The sequence below is a fragment of the Coenobita brevimanus genome, chromosome 40 (assembly GCF_032717465.1).
Source record: "Coenobita brevimanus isolate Jiangsu-jjx chromosome 40, ASM3271746v2, whole genome shotgun sequence".
Taxonomy (NCBI): domain Eukaryota; kingdom Metazoa; phylum Arthropoda; class Malacostraca; order Decapoda; family Coenobitidae; genus Coenobita; species Coenobita brevimanus.
In genome coordinates, this window is record NC_136993.1 from 521,288 (window position 1) to 537,500 (window position 16,213).

General features: G+C 41.2%; 1 protein-coding gene across 1 annotated transcript in view; it reads left to right on the forward strand.

The window, feature by feature from the left end:
• Window positions 1–16,213, forward strand: part of X11L (amyloid-beta A4 precursor protein-binding family A member X11L) — a 572,323-nt gene that overhangs the window by 15,803 nt on the left and 540,307 nt on the right. Inside the window, exons 3-6 of the mRNA XM_080270416.1 lie at window positions 254–724; window positions 5,724–5,903; window positions 9,647–9,778; window positions 11,779–11,932. Coding sequence (XP_080126542.1) covers window positions 254–724; window positions 5,724–5,903; window positions 9,647–9,778; window positions 11,779–11,932 — 937 coding nt within the window. The remainder of the gene's footprint in view (window positions 1–253; window positions 725–5,723; window positions 5,904–9,646; window positions 9,779–11,778; window positions 11,933–16,213) is intronic.

Here is a 16,213-nt window from a genome sequence, read left to right on the forward strand (position 1 = left end):
TGTTTTTTGACCAGGTTTATTTTTGACTATGTTTTATGTTATTTTGCATTTTACTCTGGATTTTATATTTCAGTCAAGTTTAAATTCAGTTTGTGTGTGTGTGTGTGTGTATGTGTTCTGTGATGTACCTGTGTGTAGAGGCATGTTCTTGTCATATTGTAAAGTATTATTTCAGTGTGTGTATGTTTTACCTGTATGAGGAAACGTATTTTCTTGTCTTAGTGCGTGTGAAAACTATTGTTCTATATTCCAGGTGATGAGAGTGGTATGGAAGTAGCGGAAGAGGAGAGCAAAGAGTCCATATACGACCAGGAGCCGGAGCCAGAGCCGTTGGAGCCAGAAGTGTTAGACCAGCAACAGCCACAACTACCACAACCACCGCCACAACAACCACAACAACAGCAGCAGCGTGTGGTGGTTCGGTCGTTAGATGAGCAATTGTGCCGGGGTGAGCTCCCGCCCCTGACTACCCCCCTCTCCATGCTCAACTCTCACCCCTCCCCCTTGCCCCCCAATGCTGCCAGTTCCCCCCATACAAAGCCCCATAATAGGTCCTCGTCTCATACCCAGTCCCCCTCGTCGTCCACACTCAAGCTGATGAAGAAGCAGATCACGGAGATAGAGAGGGAGATCGCCATGCGGAGACCGGAGGGGCCCAGGAGAGGGGGCCATGACGGAGACCCATCCCACCCCCCTCTGGATCTCCACTTACTTGACCCCCTCAGTAAGTACCCTAGCCTCCCCGTCAATTATCTTTTTGCATAGAGTTCCCAATGCTTTTTCAGTGTGCCACGGTGTATATTTTTTGCACTTTGCCGCACCATTTTGCCTTCTTGGAGGGAAAAAAATGCTTTGTGATTTACAGAAGCTGGCACAGTATTTTCCTGTTGACATGCTTGGCTGCCATTTTTATTTTTTTTAAGCATTGGCATTTTTGGTAAACATTTAAATCCTTCAATACAGCGACGCCATTTTCTGTTCTTATTCTTGCTGTCTCTAGATGATGCAGGTTAGGGGAGAGTTTGAACTAGATTTTTTGCACTCTACTTTCTCTAATTGGCCTAAAACTGCCATCTATCTTAAATGCTGAGTTGTAAAAATAAAGTGACACTAGAATGTGGATGGAAAGTTTAAGCTGGATGTAAAATACCTGTACTCAACTTTCTCTACTTGGCATAAAATTTCCACGTCTATCTTAATTACCGAGTAGGAACAACAAATTAACACTAGAATAATGAAGGCAGTTAGAAGGAAGGGATGTAGAGCTGTAGCATTGTGTTTTTCCGCCACTGAACTGTGTTAAATAAAAACAAGTTACAAAGAGGTTTTATGGAGAGGGTGTAGAGCCATAGCATTGTCCTGCTGCCTCTGAACAATGTGAAATTAGCTGCAAGAGGATAGAAATTTAGGCCAAGTTAAGATGAAAGAAGTGTAGTTAAAGCCATTTTTGAAAATAAGCTGCAAAAGAATGGGCCAGGTTAAGGTGAAAGAAGTATATTTATAACCTTCAGCTTCCCTCCATGTACAGGGTCTTTTCTCATATTGTATTGTCATCTGATGCCTTCTCTCCATGCTGCTCAGTCTCTGGCAGCCTTCCTCTTCTGTCCTTTATCTCTGAGGTCACACTCTCCTCTTTCCTAAGCTGAATAGAGTAATCAGTCAGCAAGAATAAGAAGGAATCATCATTGCACTGAGAAGGATAAGGAATTTTTGTGTCGCAAGTGTAATTTTTCTCTGTTACTGCTTCTTGTTTACCGTCATCGTAATTTTAGTGCCTTAAGTCACTGCACACAGATTTTAGCACACTCTAGCCTGCACCAAGGTAGTTTCTGTGAGACTGTAATATTAAATGGACTTCTCTTGCACTGCTGGCGAGATATCTGAGACTGCATTTTGTGTCCGGTGGTAAGTAATGGTGTGCTTTCAAGAGTCCAATGTTCCCCCCTGTTTATATCTAGTCAATTTCATGCCGGAAGAAATTTAAAATGAGTGAGACTCAGTTATTCTAGCCCAAATTGAACTTGGGATCATGGTTATGTTATTGAATTATTTTATATTATTACTTTATTATTATTTTTATTATTTTTTATTATTATTATTTTGCTAGTGATCCAAGAATATTCAGATACAGATACAAAGGCACAAGTTCTTTGAGATGAAGAGCAAGGAAATTTGAATCTTGAATGCACATCAGTATGTTTAAAAAACCAAACTAAATTTCCCATCGTATCAAATTTAGTCATGTAGTTGTATTAATGATTTATCACGAAGAACAGACACTCATTAGTAAAACCAGTATATTCAGTGTTAGCTCTATACAAAGTAAATGTCATATATATTTATCCATTATCTTAGATCCAGAAGCATATTAAGTGTACCAGATTGTATTGGGATAATTTGTTACTCTTTTATATATTGACACTAATCAAAATATTACCTAAATTTGAATATGTCATCCCCCGCCATTGTAGCAACAGTAAATGGTAAGTGTTATGAGTGCTTTAGCCTCGTCCCTATCCTCACTGGCACCTCCCCTCGCCTCCTCCCTACCCTGTCATAGATTTAATATGTACCGCTGTAAGTCTGATATTAGTTATGTTGCATTGTAGGTCATCCATTTCAGTGTGATGCTGTTTTTGTATTATTTTTGGTATGCCAGATGATTTTATTGAGTATATGTTGGACCTCGTCAGTTGGAGAGTCAAAAAACAATTACATTAGCCCTTACATGAGTAGAAGTTGTCCCATACACTTATTGTTTGGTGGCAGCAGGAATATAACAAAACACATGCAGTTTCATTCAGATCAGCGTAGGAGCTATTGCAGTAGTGGGCTCTCTCTCCGTGCTAAGGGATCTTTGTATGCAGCATGTGTTGGGAGTGTAATGTTGTGTGATAATGAGACCTGGGCAGTAAAGGAAGAGGATATTCGCAGGATCACACGTACAGAAATGATGATGATTAGGTGGATGTGCAGTGCGTCCTTGACTGAGAAGCCTGGGGGGGCTAGGATTATAATTTTAGAGTTGAGAGGAAGGATGGATCTGGAGTGTATTGGTGTTGTAATGAGGGGTAGATTGAGATGGTTTGAGAGGAAGGATGGGACTGGAGTGTATTGATGTTGTGATGAGGAGGGGTAGATTGAGATGGTTTGGGGGGATGGATGGGACTGGAATGTATTGGTGTTGTGATGAGGGGTAGATTGAGATGGTTTGGGAGGAAGAATGGGACTGGAGTGTATTGTTTTTTTGATGAGGAAGGGTAGATTGAGATGGTTTTGGGGGAAGGATGGGACTGGAGTGTATTGGTGTTGTGATGAGAAGGGGTAGACTGAGATGGTTTGGGCATGTGGAGAGGATGGAGGATGACACTTGGGTGCAGAAGGTAAGAAGTGTGAATGATGGGGGTGGGGTTGCGAGAGGCAGACCAAAAAGGACCTGGGACGAGGTCGTAGAGTGTGACCTCGGTGATAAGGTACTGAATAGGGAGGCCACCAGAGATGGAGAAGCTTGGGGAGCCATCATTAGGTGTCAAAGACTGGTGTGTGGAAGCATGTTGGGGGTCTTTATAAATGATACAGTACAGTTAACCTGGAGCTGCAGGTACCACCACAAATGATACTGTCCTGTCACGGAGGTTCTTCATTACTAAAATAAAAATATCTGGCTTTACTTACAGATATAAAAGACATCCTCACTGTGAAATGGAACTAAGAACTTGTTGGTGATGTCAATTAGTGTATTGCCAGCTAGATCAGTGTGTTACTAGCCTTGCATCTTAAGAATATTCTCGTGTAATCATTCTTATGTGTAGGTCAAGTTAAAATTAGGAAATAGACCATTGTTCAGTCAAAGTTAATGTGATTGCTAAGTGTATGTGATTAGTGTGATGTTAATGGAAAGCATATTGGAGAATTTATGTGAAGTATACCCACTGCAAACAGCATGAGGGTTACTAGATGGAGGTTAAATGGAAAGCACAGTGGAGAGTTAATGTGGAATATGTATACCCTAACATTACCCGAGCATGTGCATTAAGTGATGGTGATGATATGGTGTTAGCACTTCTCTGTTCAGTATATAAGATTTGTTTTTTCTTTATAATGCAAGGAAGAAGGAACCAAAGGCTGTGATAGGTTGTTGTCAGAACTTAACAATCCAGTATTAAGTGTGCTATATAATGTACTGTCTATCTATCTGTCTATTGCCAGATGCCTTAATCTCATAAGGGGTGGCCACAAACAAATCGCCTCCATGTCGCCCTGTCCTCTGCCATTTCACTGCCCTGCTTCCAGCTCCCCCCCCCCCTCTCTCATATACCTCTCCACTCCATCCCTCTATCTAATCCTTGGCCTCCCCCTCCCTCTTCCCCCCTCCACCTCACTCACATACACTCTCCTTGTCAGTTTCTCACTCTCCATCCTCTCCACATGGCTGTACTGTACTGTAATAAAATATCTTGGCATACAGGTATATTTCCCAGGAGTAACAGAGTACTGAGTATGTGCTTAATATAATCAGTGTTACATATACTGCATGTCGAAAAAAAAGAGAGAGAAAGACAGACAGACAAAGAGAGACAGAAAGAGTGAGTGAATTAATTTTTGAGTTATAAATTGGTGCATAAATTTGTCCTCATCTTAAATGTCGGGACCCAATGCCTAGCCCCGGGCCCCTACGCTCCTTATGGGGCAACGTAGGATTGGATGATGGATGGATGGACATATGTGCGTGGTGTAAGTGAGAGAGCGAGAGAGAGTGTGTGTGTGTGTGTGATTTAATTTTTTAGGTGTATATACTCATTTTGTCAGTATTGCTTTATTGTGATCAGTCATCTTTCAGATATTTCCTACCATTTATAATGCTGGGAAAGATGCACAAGTGTTTCCTATCAGTCATTGTGACGTCGTTGTGTGTATGTGTGTGTGTACAGACTGACAGTAACAAAGATATGGATAGATAGGGATGGATGGTGTGTGTGTGTGTGTGCCTTTGTGTGTGTGTGCTTGTGCGTGTGTATGTGTGGGTGTGGGTGCGATTAATATTTTCCTGAAGCAGTTATTGTACACACATCTTTTGCCATTTTTTATATATTTTGAAATAATCTAATATTTTCATCCCTGCTGTTATAACATCTCTTTTGCATTATAGTACGTTTTATTTTCCGCACTGCTTTACAACACAATTTTTTCCTTATTCAGTATCATGATGGCTTTATAGATAACATGCCTCTCTTTTGCTATCTGTCTATCTATGGCCTGACACCTTAATCCTGTAAGGGATGGCCACAAACAGTTCGCCTCCATTTCGCCCTGTCCCCTGCCATTTTGCTGCCCTTCCCCCAACTTACACTCCCCTCTCTCATATGCCTCTCCACGACATTCCTTCTTCTCATCCTTGGTCTCTTCCAACCTCCACTTCACCCACAGACGCTCTCTTAGTTAGTCTCACACTCTTCATTCCCGCAACTTACACCCCCCCTCTATCATACTTCATCCCTCCATCTCATCCTTAGTCTCCTCCTCCTGTTACGTTCTAAGATGATTATTTTCCCCCATCTCTATAACACACATCTTCCCTTATTCAGTATTGTGATGGCTTTACATACAAGAAAATTCCTCTCTTTTGTGTCACTTTAGATTCTCGATTGATTAATATTTTCTTCACAGCTTTATGACACAACGCTGTATTTTATTCCTTACTTGATATTACGCTGGCTTTACAGACGAGAAGATGCCTGAACCGCCGCCTCCCCCCGCCCCGCACCCCCACCGGGGAGGGGGGGCCGCAGGAGGGAACGGAACAGTTGTAGAAAATGGAAGCTCTTCATCAACCCCAAATCAAATGCCGGCCGTGTCGCCCAGCCACGTCCTCGGCCACCTGCACTCACCGCAGTTCACGCCAGGTAATTAACGCAGGATTATATATACTCAAAATGGAGTTTTCTCTCTTTCTTTTTTTCTTTCTTTTTTTTTTTATGCAAGGAAGAAGGAACCAAAGGCCAGAAACCCGTATGATTGTTCCCTCTAAGAAAAAACAAAAACAAGATAACAAAGCTGACTTGTTTTTATACAGTTTTTTATTTATTTATTAGTTATTTATTTTTTTTTAATACAAGGAAGAAGGAACCAAAATCCATAAGCCCACCAGATTGTTTCCTCTAAGTGAAAACAAAATCAAGACAACAGAGCCAAAGTCAAGGTCTGTTTATTTTGAGATGCCTGGACACAGTGCTTCCAGACTCTTATATTCAGGTTAGGGGAGGTGGGGGGGTGTGAGTTGGGAGCAGGGCAGTGAAATGGCGGGGGACAGGGCGACATGGAGGCGATTTGTTTTTGGCCACCCCTTACAGGCGTCTGGCAATACAGTGGATAGCTAGATCATTATTATTATTATTATTATTTTTATCCATATTTAAGTCTGACAGTAACTTTCCGCTGGTATACTGTAATGGTGTATCAGCTTAAATTCATGCCCTCCATTTGATGTTGTATTTTTTTATTTTATTCCTGCTTCTCCAGACAATGTTTTTCAGCATACAATAGACTCTTTATAAATCGTATCGTTTGTAAAGGTTCCAATGTGCTTGCATGCATCGGCCGTTCTGATCATTTATTTACAGTGCTGGACATATATTTACAGTGCTGACTCTAAACATGATTATATTTTCAGTGCTGAATTTAAATATTATTGGTGCTGAATTTAACCAACGGTATTTTAGGTGCTGGATTCAAACAATTATATTTTCGGTGCTGAATTCAAACAATTATATTTTCGGTGCTGAATTTGAATATTTTAGGTGCTGAATTCAAACAATTATATTTTCGGTGCTGAATTCAAACAGTTATATTTTCGGTGCTGAATTCAAACAATTATATTTTCGGTGCTGAATTTAAACATTTTAGGAGCTGAATTCAAACAGTTATATTTTTGGTGCTGAATTCAAACAATTATATTTTCGGTGCTGAATTTAAACATTTTAGGTGCTGAATTCAAACAATTATATTTTCGGTGCTGAATTCAAACAGTTATATTTTTGGTGCTGAATATAAACATTTTTGGTACTGAATTTAAACATTTTAGGTGCTGAATTCAAACAGTTATATTTTTGTAGCTGAAATTCAAACATTTTAGGTGCTGAATTCAAACATTTTAGGAGCTGAATTCAAACAGTTATATTTTTGGTGCTGAATTTGAATATTTTAGGTGCTGAATTCAAACATTTTAGGTGCTGAATTCAAACAGTTATATTTTTGGTGCTGAATTTGAATATTTTTGGTGCTGGATTCAAACATAACATTTTGCTTTTTGACACAGGCTTTGGACAACACTTTGGCAAATATCTGGCCAACCCCAGGAGTGAGTAACCACGGCGACCTCAGTGTTGTAGCTTCTCCTCCTCGTTCTCCTTCTCCCCCACCCCCACCACCACCACCACACCTCACAGTCTGACATGCCGTAGATCCTTGTTGTAATTAGCCTGTTATGACTCCCGGCCTCGTTTAGTTAGTGTCGTTAGTGCTTGTTTTATCTGCAGTATGGACGAGTTAAAATAATGGTAGAATAGATCTTTTTTTTTATCTGCAGTATAGAGGAGTTAATATAATGGTAGCAGATAATGAAGATGTTTTATCTGCAGTATAGAGGAGTTAAAATAATGGTAGCAGATAATAGAGCCATTTTATTTTTAATATATACGAGTAGGAACAATGATAATAGTTGTTTCCATATTGCCTCATTTAGGATTTAGAGACCCCAATTTAGGGTTAATGTAGTTTAGATTTTTTTTTGAGGGTAGAAAGCCAGTTTTACATCCTGGCAGTGTTGTAACCTGTGGATTGTGCAATTACCATTTTGTATCCCACCCCGTGGTGTGCAAAACATGAAGGAAAAGAAATTTTTTTTTTAGTTTTTGTTTATTATAAACTTGAAGATAAACATCCAGGGCAACATATGGCAAAAAGAAAAAATCTCTCTCTCTCCATTTTTGTGTAGCGCCACGTGTAAGCTTGTGTAGGGGTCGAGTTGTTTACGGTGATGCACGGCCAGCACGGCCTGAGCTGGGGCTCGTAATCCATGGGTTAAAAGATAATATGACGTTGTATCGTATGGTTCGTATTGTTTACAAAGACTCCAACGTGCTTCCATGCGTTGCCCTTGGTCACTTAATGACGGCTCTCCATGCTGCTCAATCCCTGGCTGCCACCCTATTCAGTCCCTTATCCCTGAGGTCACTGGTCACCGAATGACAGCTCTCCATGCTGCTTGATCTCTGGCAGCCTCCCTATTCAGCCCCTTTGAGGTCACACTGCCCTCATCCCAGGTCTTTTTTTTGGGCCTGCCTTTTCTCTGTTCCCAGGGTAATATATTTTCAGTAATTAATATTCCATCAAAGACATAAGGATCTACTGCATTGTCAGACATCAAAATTTACCAACTGGCCAGAGTTTACTGTTAATTCTCACCGTTAATTCTCACCGTCATTTCTCACTCGTCTCTTTTCTATCAATTCTCACTTAATTCTCACTCGTTATGTTTTTTCACTTTATATATATTGTGATCCTCTCGTTTAGGGTACACCGGCTAAAATGCATACTGTTATTATTATTATTATTATTGTTATTGTTATTATTATTATTGTTATTACTATTATTATTATTGTTGTTATTTTCATTATTACTGTTATTTTTATTATTATTGTTGTTATTACCATTATTATTATTGTTATTATTATTATTATTATTATTATTATTGTTATTATTATTATTATTATTATTCTTTTTTGTTTTTATATATTCTTGCCAGCTCAGCACCCAGGCACATTTTTCTCACATTTTATTATATTCAGTAGTCACCTTTTTTAAGCACAAAATTCCACTTGGCATTTTTTCAGCCATATTTGTTAACTTTGCCACTAATATTTTGTGTTTGTGACTATGGAGAATGAGAGACTAACTAGGAGAGTTAGTGAGGTGGAAGGGGGGAGGAGGGAGGGGGAGACTGAAGATGAGATGGGGGATGAAGTAGAGAGGTGCTGTTTATGAGAAAGGGGGAGAGAGGGTGATTTGTTTGTGGCCACCCCTTATGAGTGAGGTGGAAGGGGGGAGAAGGAGGGGGAGACTGAAGATGAGATGGGGGATGGAGTAGAGACGTGCTGTATATGAGAAGGGGGAGAGAGGGTGATTTGTTTGTGGCCACCCCTTATAGGATTAAGACGTCTGGCAATAGATAGATAGATTTTATTGCACCTAATATTTTCTCCCCCTTTTAAAATCGCAGTGTTTACGTTTGATGTTTATATTGTGAATTATGGTGTTTATTCCCTACTGTTTTAATTTAACAATGCGGTTTTGGTGGGAAGAAAGGTTGGGATGATGATGATAGTGTGCATTTTAGGAGGGACTGAAGGTTAGGGTGGTGATGATGAAGATAAAGATGATAATGACTGATGGGGATGATGACAGGGACAGTGACAATGATGATGATGACAGTTATGAAGATGATGATGATGACAGTTATGAAGATAATGATGATGATGATGATGATGATATTGCTTCTATTTTCACCTCATTTGCAGTGTCTGAGGATGGCAATAAGGAAAAGGAAGATGCAGATCAAGATGCCTAAATTTCCCCATCCTTCTTTCAGTGTCTGGCCCCAGTAATATGCCTCACCTCCTGAGTGGGATGGGTCCTCTCACCAGCCCTGTCCAGCAACACAAAGTCACCCCACACATGGTCCAGGGCCACCCCGCCTCGCACGACATCCACCACAACCCAGGTATGATCGTGTCGTTTATAGAGCCTCCAGTTGTATTGCATCGTTTATAGAGCTTCAGGTCGTATCGTGTCGTTTATAGAGGCTTCAGTTGTTACGTGTCATTTATAGAGGCTTCAGTCGTATTATGTCATTTATAAAACTCTCAGTCATGTTGTTTATAAAGGCTTCAGTTGTGTCGTTTATAAAGACTTCAGTTGTTTCGTTTATAAAGCCTCCAGTCCTATAGTTTGTCAATGCTCCAGTTGTATCTTCGCTTATAAAGACTCCAGCCTGCACGCTTTCATCGGCCTTGGTCACTTTATGGTGGCTTTTCTCACTGCTCAAGCTCTGGCAGCCTCCCAGTTCAGTCCTTAATCCTTGAAGTCGTACTCAGTAACCTTGTCACAGGTCTTTCGGTCTGCCTCTCACAACCCCACCCCCGACATTCACACTTCTTACTTTCCCCACCCAATTGTCATCTTGCATCCTCTCCATCGCATCACTTATAATGGCTCCAATCGTATCATATTGTTTATAAAGCCTCCAGCGTGCAAATGTTGGCCTTGGTCACCTAATGGCGGCGGCTGTACACACTGCTCAATCTCTGGCAGCCTCCCTGTTCAGTCCCTTATCTTGAGGTCACACTTTTATAACGTCATCCCCAGTCAGGTATAATGGTAGTGGATTCTTGTCAGTCTCTTAGGAATGTAACCTGTTTTGATGGGTTTAAATTTTCTAGTACGCACATTTACTGCAGTGCCACCAGTAGGGTCTCTACGTGAATTACAGGGGAAAGGAATATGCACTAAAATAATTTGTTTATCTTATCTATGACAAAGGTAAAGTATTTTTCTTACCATTGAGAAAATACGCTGGTAATTTTTGGTCTCATTAAGCCAGTGTGTAGTGGAATGTTAAAATGGGGTGACGGTATAGTGAGTGGACAAGGAAAGTGCTTTAGGGAGATTTGGGGATGTTCCTTGTGAAATCTGGGGTGGGTGCAGATGGCCAGGTATAGTCTAAGCAAGGCCAGTACCACCCTAGCCACCTGCCTTTCTGTTATTTATTTTATTCTAGACAAACGGAAAGAGAAAATACCAGAGTGATTGTGGCAACCGTCACGCACTCACTAGATGCAGTGCTACCTATTTCTTCCTTCACCTTTCTTTTACTTTTTCTGTGTCTGCCCTCATCTCTTCCTATTTCTCACCATCATCCACTCAGTTGATGTACTGCTGCCTACTTCTTCCTACATCTTAATCGTTCTTTTTATATCTGCCTTCTTATTTCTCACCATCATCCACTCACTTGTTATAGTGCTGCCTACTTCTTCCTTCACCTTTATCATTCATTTTCTGTGTCTGTTCTCCTCTCTTCCTGTTTCTCCCGTCTCTCCTGTCATTTTTTATTATTTTATTTCCTTTTTGGGTGCCTTTACATTGAGTGACAAGTCGAATGGTTTCCTGTAAGCCAGAAAACCATTTACAGTGCTGGGTGGTAACCATATAACCAAACCATATGTGTTCCCTACGTGTCAGCAAGTGGGTTGGTGGAGGGTTAGTGCCCCTCCCCGTAAAACAACTAACTCAAACACTAATGGCCACCCCTTACCAGATTATGGCACCAGGCTATAGGTAGATAGATAGATAGATATGTAGATAAATAGATATAGAATGAACACAATAACTTTCTTCTGATCAAGTTTCTTCTTCCTTCCCTGCAGTGTCTGGTGGTGGTGTGGGTCAGAGCAGAGGGAATGTTTAGGCAGTAAGATAGATAAGTAGATGGATAAATAGATAGATAGATAGTCATGTAGGTCACAGTATAGAATGAGAACACAATAACTTTCTTCTAATTAAGTTTCTTCTTCCTTCCCTACAGTGTCTGGTTTTAATTTCTTTCTCCCTTCCCTACAGTGTCCAGTATTAAGGTTCTTCTTCCATCCCTGCAGTGTCTGGTATTAAGTTTTTTCTTCCTTCCCTACAGTGTCTGGTATTAAGTTTCTTCTTGGTTCCCTGCAGTGTCTGGTGGTGGTGTTGGTCAGAGCAGAGAGAGTGTTGAGGCGGCCATAGCAGATATCAAACAGGCGATCAGGAGAACCAAAAACCTGCCTATCAAGTCCCACTCCCAGGACCGGTCGCCAGGCAGTGATAAGGCCCCTGTGTGGATACCCCGGTGAGTGCGTGACTATAGTCCGTTTACCTTAGCTCGGTCCAGATTCTCATTCTTTTGAAGCTTATTTGACATCGCGCAGTGATGGAGGAAGAGTGCTAGGGCTGTACGTACTTCAAATAGCTTCTCTGCGTCCTTCAGATAGCACTTCTTTGTTACTAGCATCATATTCTAATCAATTCTTAAAACTGGGCAGTGAGTCCTAGTGATTTTCGTCCCTTTGCAGCTTATTTTTCATAGCTCAGTGATGAAAAAAAAAAATGCTATGGCTGTACTTCCTTCTAATAACACTTCTTCACTTCTTCATCACAAGCATCATATTACCAAGCTTTCTATTCTAGTGTTAATCTGTTTGTACAAATTGAGCCTTCAAGATGATGTGACAATTTTGGGCCAAGTGAAAGGTTTACAGTAGAATTTGTTTATTACCCACTTCTGCCTGAGGATGCCATGTCTAAGTACTGTATATGGAAGTTATATAGTGTTGTATATACAGTAATAAACATACAGTACAATAATTAATTCCATCCATCCATCATCCAATCCTGTGCGTAGGAACCTGAGGCTAGCCAAGTTGGTCTATCTATCTATAGCCCGACGCCCTAATCCCGCAAAGGGTGGCTGCAGACAAAACGCCTCCAAGTCACTCTGTCACCCACCATTTGACTCCCCTCCCCCCAACTCACCCCCAACTTGGTCATAACATTTAATATGGGAGTGAAAATACTACGGTACGATAATTTATTCCATCCATCCATCATCCAATCCTGTGTCGCCCCATGAGGAGCGTAGGAGCCCGGGGCTAGGCAAGTTGGTCCTGACATAAGATGAGAATTATAAACATACAGTACTTAATCATCATCATAATAAAGAGACTTAGTTATATGATCTTCAGAGCATGGTAGTTTTGTGAAGTCCTTTATGAGACAGCCCTAGCGTGCATTTTAATATAGACGGTGGGTGTTAGCGCTGAAGTGGTGACATGTGGAGATGTTTGGCATGTGGGAGGACTACTGGGCCTTGAGAACAGGCTGTGAAGTTTATGCCCAGAGTGGGATACGTTAAAAAATAAAAATAAAAACAGCATTATTGTCCACAGCTGTATATATATGTATGTATTGTAAGAGAAGACACACACACACATGCCTGAAATAGACAAACAGCTTTACTACATACCTTCAAGCCTGGTTTTGCGGATCTCACGGCCATAGTTCCAACGCACGCCACCTTTTGTCATTGGGGAAGTGGTGCACCCCTACCCAGTGCTTTGTGGTTGGATATTGATGTGGAAAGCTAGTGTTGATTATTGTAAATTTCAAAAGATCCTCGGGCGGATAGGGGACATTCAGTAAACTAGCAATATGTACTGAAAATTGTATTACTGTTTAGTGCTTTGATTTTACATGTGTCATAAGAATGCTTTCGTAATTTTGTAAGGTAAGTTTAGAGCTGTGAAATGGCGGGGGACAGGGCAACATGGAGGCGATTTGTTTGTGGCCACCCCTTACGGGACTAAGGCATTTGGCAATAGATAGATAGATAAAAGTTCAGAGTAAGCATTTTCTCAGTAAGATGCTGTTTGTCTTAAGTGTCATATAAACATTTTTTGAAGAGATGCCAATTGCTCTGTGTACTGTAAGCATTCTTTCAAGACGAGGATGTTAGGTGTCTGTTTTAAAAGGTAAGTGGTTTGAATTTAAATGTGGCAGTCCATGACACTGAAGTGGACTTGCGTATTTCTATTCTATCTATCTATCTATCTATTGCCAGACGCCTCAATCCCGTTTGGGGTGGCCACAAACAAATCGCCTCCAAGTCTCCCTGTTCCCCGCCATTTCACTGCCCTGCTCCCAACTCACACCCCCTTCTCTCATATACCTCTCCACCCCATCCCTCCATCTCATCCTCGGCCTCCCCCTCCCTCTTCCTCCCTTCATATAATTGAATTCGTTGTTTTTCATCTACAGGTGTTGGCTTTACTATTTTTTTTTTTTTTTTATGAAGCTTGTACTGTTGAACTGATATACGTACACTCTCCTAGTCAGTCTCTCACTCTTCATCCCCCAACTTGCACTTCTTAGGTAAAGCTTTGTGTCCGAAAGTTCATACCTCAGAATTCATACATGGTAAGCAGTTGTAATAGACTTGTGCCTACCATGAGTGGGTTAGTGAGGGTGGTGTGTCCCAGGCTTGAGATGAATGATATATATAGTTTTTTTTTTTTAGACCTTAATAAAAAAAATAATACTTTAAATTCTTCTTTAGAAAGTGCACAATGTCTCCAAATGTTTGTAAAATGGGGAAGCAGCTGTGATAGAGTTGTGTGGGTGGGGTGTAAGTCTGGGGGGAGGGCAGCAAAATGGCAGGGGACAGGGCAACATGGAGGTGATTTGTTTGTGGCCACCCCTTATGAGATGAAGGCATCTGGCTATAGATAGGTAGACAGATAGACAGGTACATTGATAGGTAGACAGAGATAGCGTGTAAGGATGTGAGATGGAGAGAGGGCAGTGAAATGACAGGGGACAGGGCAACATGGAGGTGATTTGTTTGTGGCCACCCCTTACGGAATTAATGAGTCTCGCTGTAGATAGACAGAGCTGTAAACAGAGCTACAGATAGATAGATAGGGTGTAACAGAGCTACAGCTAGAGAGATAGGATGTAACAGAGCCACAGATAGATAGAGTTGGGCAGACCATGAGGGGGTTAATGAGGGCAGTTTGTTCCAAGGTTAGGGGACTTGAGAAGGTCCCGCTGGTGGAGTCATCAGAGTTTTCTCATTACCCAGCAAATGTGATCAGCCTTTTAAGAAGAACTTGCCCCTCTGAAGTCCGCCCAGGGAGTTTTTCAGTTTTACCCTCAGCGTCGAGTAAGCCTTTGGCCTGCGTTGTATTTTGGACATTCGTGGGGATAGGATAATTGCATGTAAAGGTCCAGCTGGCAGTAATGTAATCGACCTTTTGAAGAAGTTCCTTTTTGGGGGACTGTTCACTGTATCTGAAATTCGCAGTCCTGGGGTTCGCTGTATCGAGGGTTTACGGTATTACCAGTTGCATTTTTTTCTGCATTAGACTCACAGAAACGATTTAAAAAATATATATATATCTGAAGTTGTAAAGTTTGATCACGCAGCACATATGAATGGTCTGTTGAAGATTATTTTGAATGGCTGGGCAGGGATAGATTTATTTTTGTTATTATTATTATTATTATTATTATTATTATTTTTATTTATTTTTTCATGAATGTATTATTGGTTGCATTTTTGACTTTGCATTAGGTTCATGGAAATAAATATATATATATATATATATATATATATATATATATATATATATCTCAGAAGTTCTCTCAGTTAGCAGATTTCCCCCCGAAGAAGATAGGATGGGGCTGGAGTGTATTGGTGTTGTGATGAGGAGAGGTAGACAGATGGTTTGGGCATGTGGAGAGGGTGGGGGATGATAGTTGGGTGTAGAGGGTGAAGTGCGAATGTCAGGGGCAGGGTTGTGAGAGGCAGACTGAAAGAGACCCGGGACGAGGTCATAGAGTGTGATCTCCGGAATAAGGGACCGAATAGGAAGGCAGCGTGGAGAGCCGCCATTAGGTGACCAAAGGCAATGCATGGTCATTTAGTGTGACCTCAGGGATAAGGGATTGAATAGGGAGGCTGCCAGAGATCGAGCAGTGTGGAGAGCCGCCATTAAATGACCAAAGGCGATGCATTCATAGTGTGATCTCAGGGATAAGGGACTGAATAGGGAGGCTGCCAGAGATCGAGCAGTGTAGAGATCTTCCATTAGGTGACCAAAGACGATGCATGGTCATAGAGTGTGACCTCAGGGATAGGAGCTGAATGGGTAGGCTTCCAGAGATCGAGCAGTGTGGAGAACCGCCATTAGATGACCAGAGGTGACACATGGTCATAGAGTGTGACCTCAGGGATAGGAGCTGAATGGGTAGGCTTCCAGAGATCGAGCAGTGTGGAGAGCCGCCAGTAAGTGACCAAAGGCGATGCATGGTCATAGAGTGTGACCTCAAGGATACGGGGTCGAATAGGGAGGCTCCCAGAGATCGAGCAGTGTGGAAAGCTGTCATTAGGTGACCAAGGACGATGCATTACAAGCATATTGGAGCCTTTTATAAACAATACAATATTCACATCACTGAAGGGGTTAACGAATATATGAAAAAATCCCTTGTTTTTTAAAATTCATATATATAAGAACTGAAAGAGAAATGAATAAATGAAAGAGAAAAAGAGGTGATGGATGTGAGTGAGAGA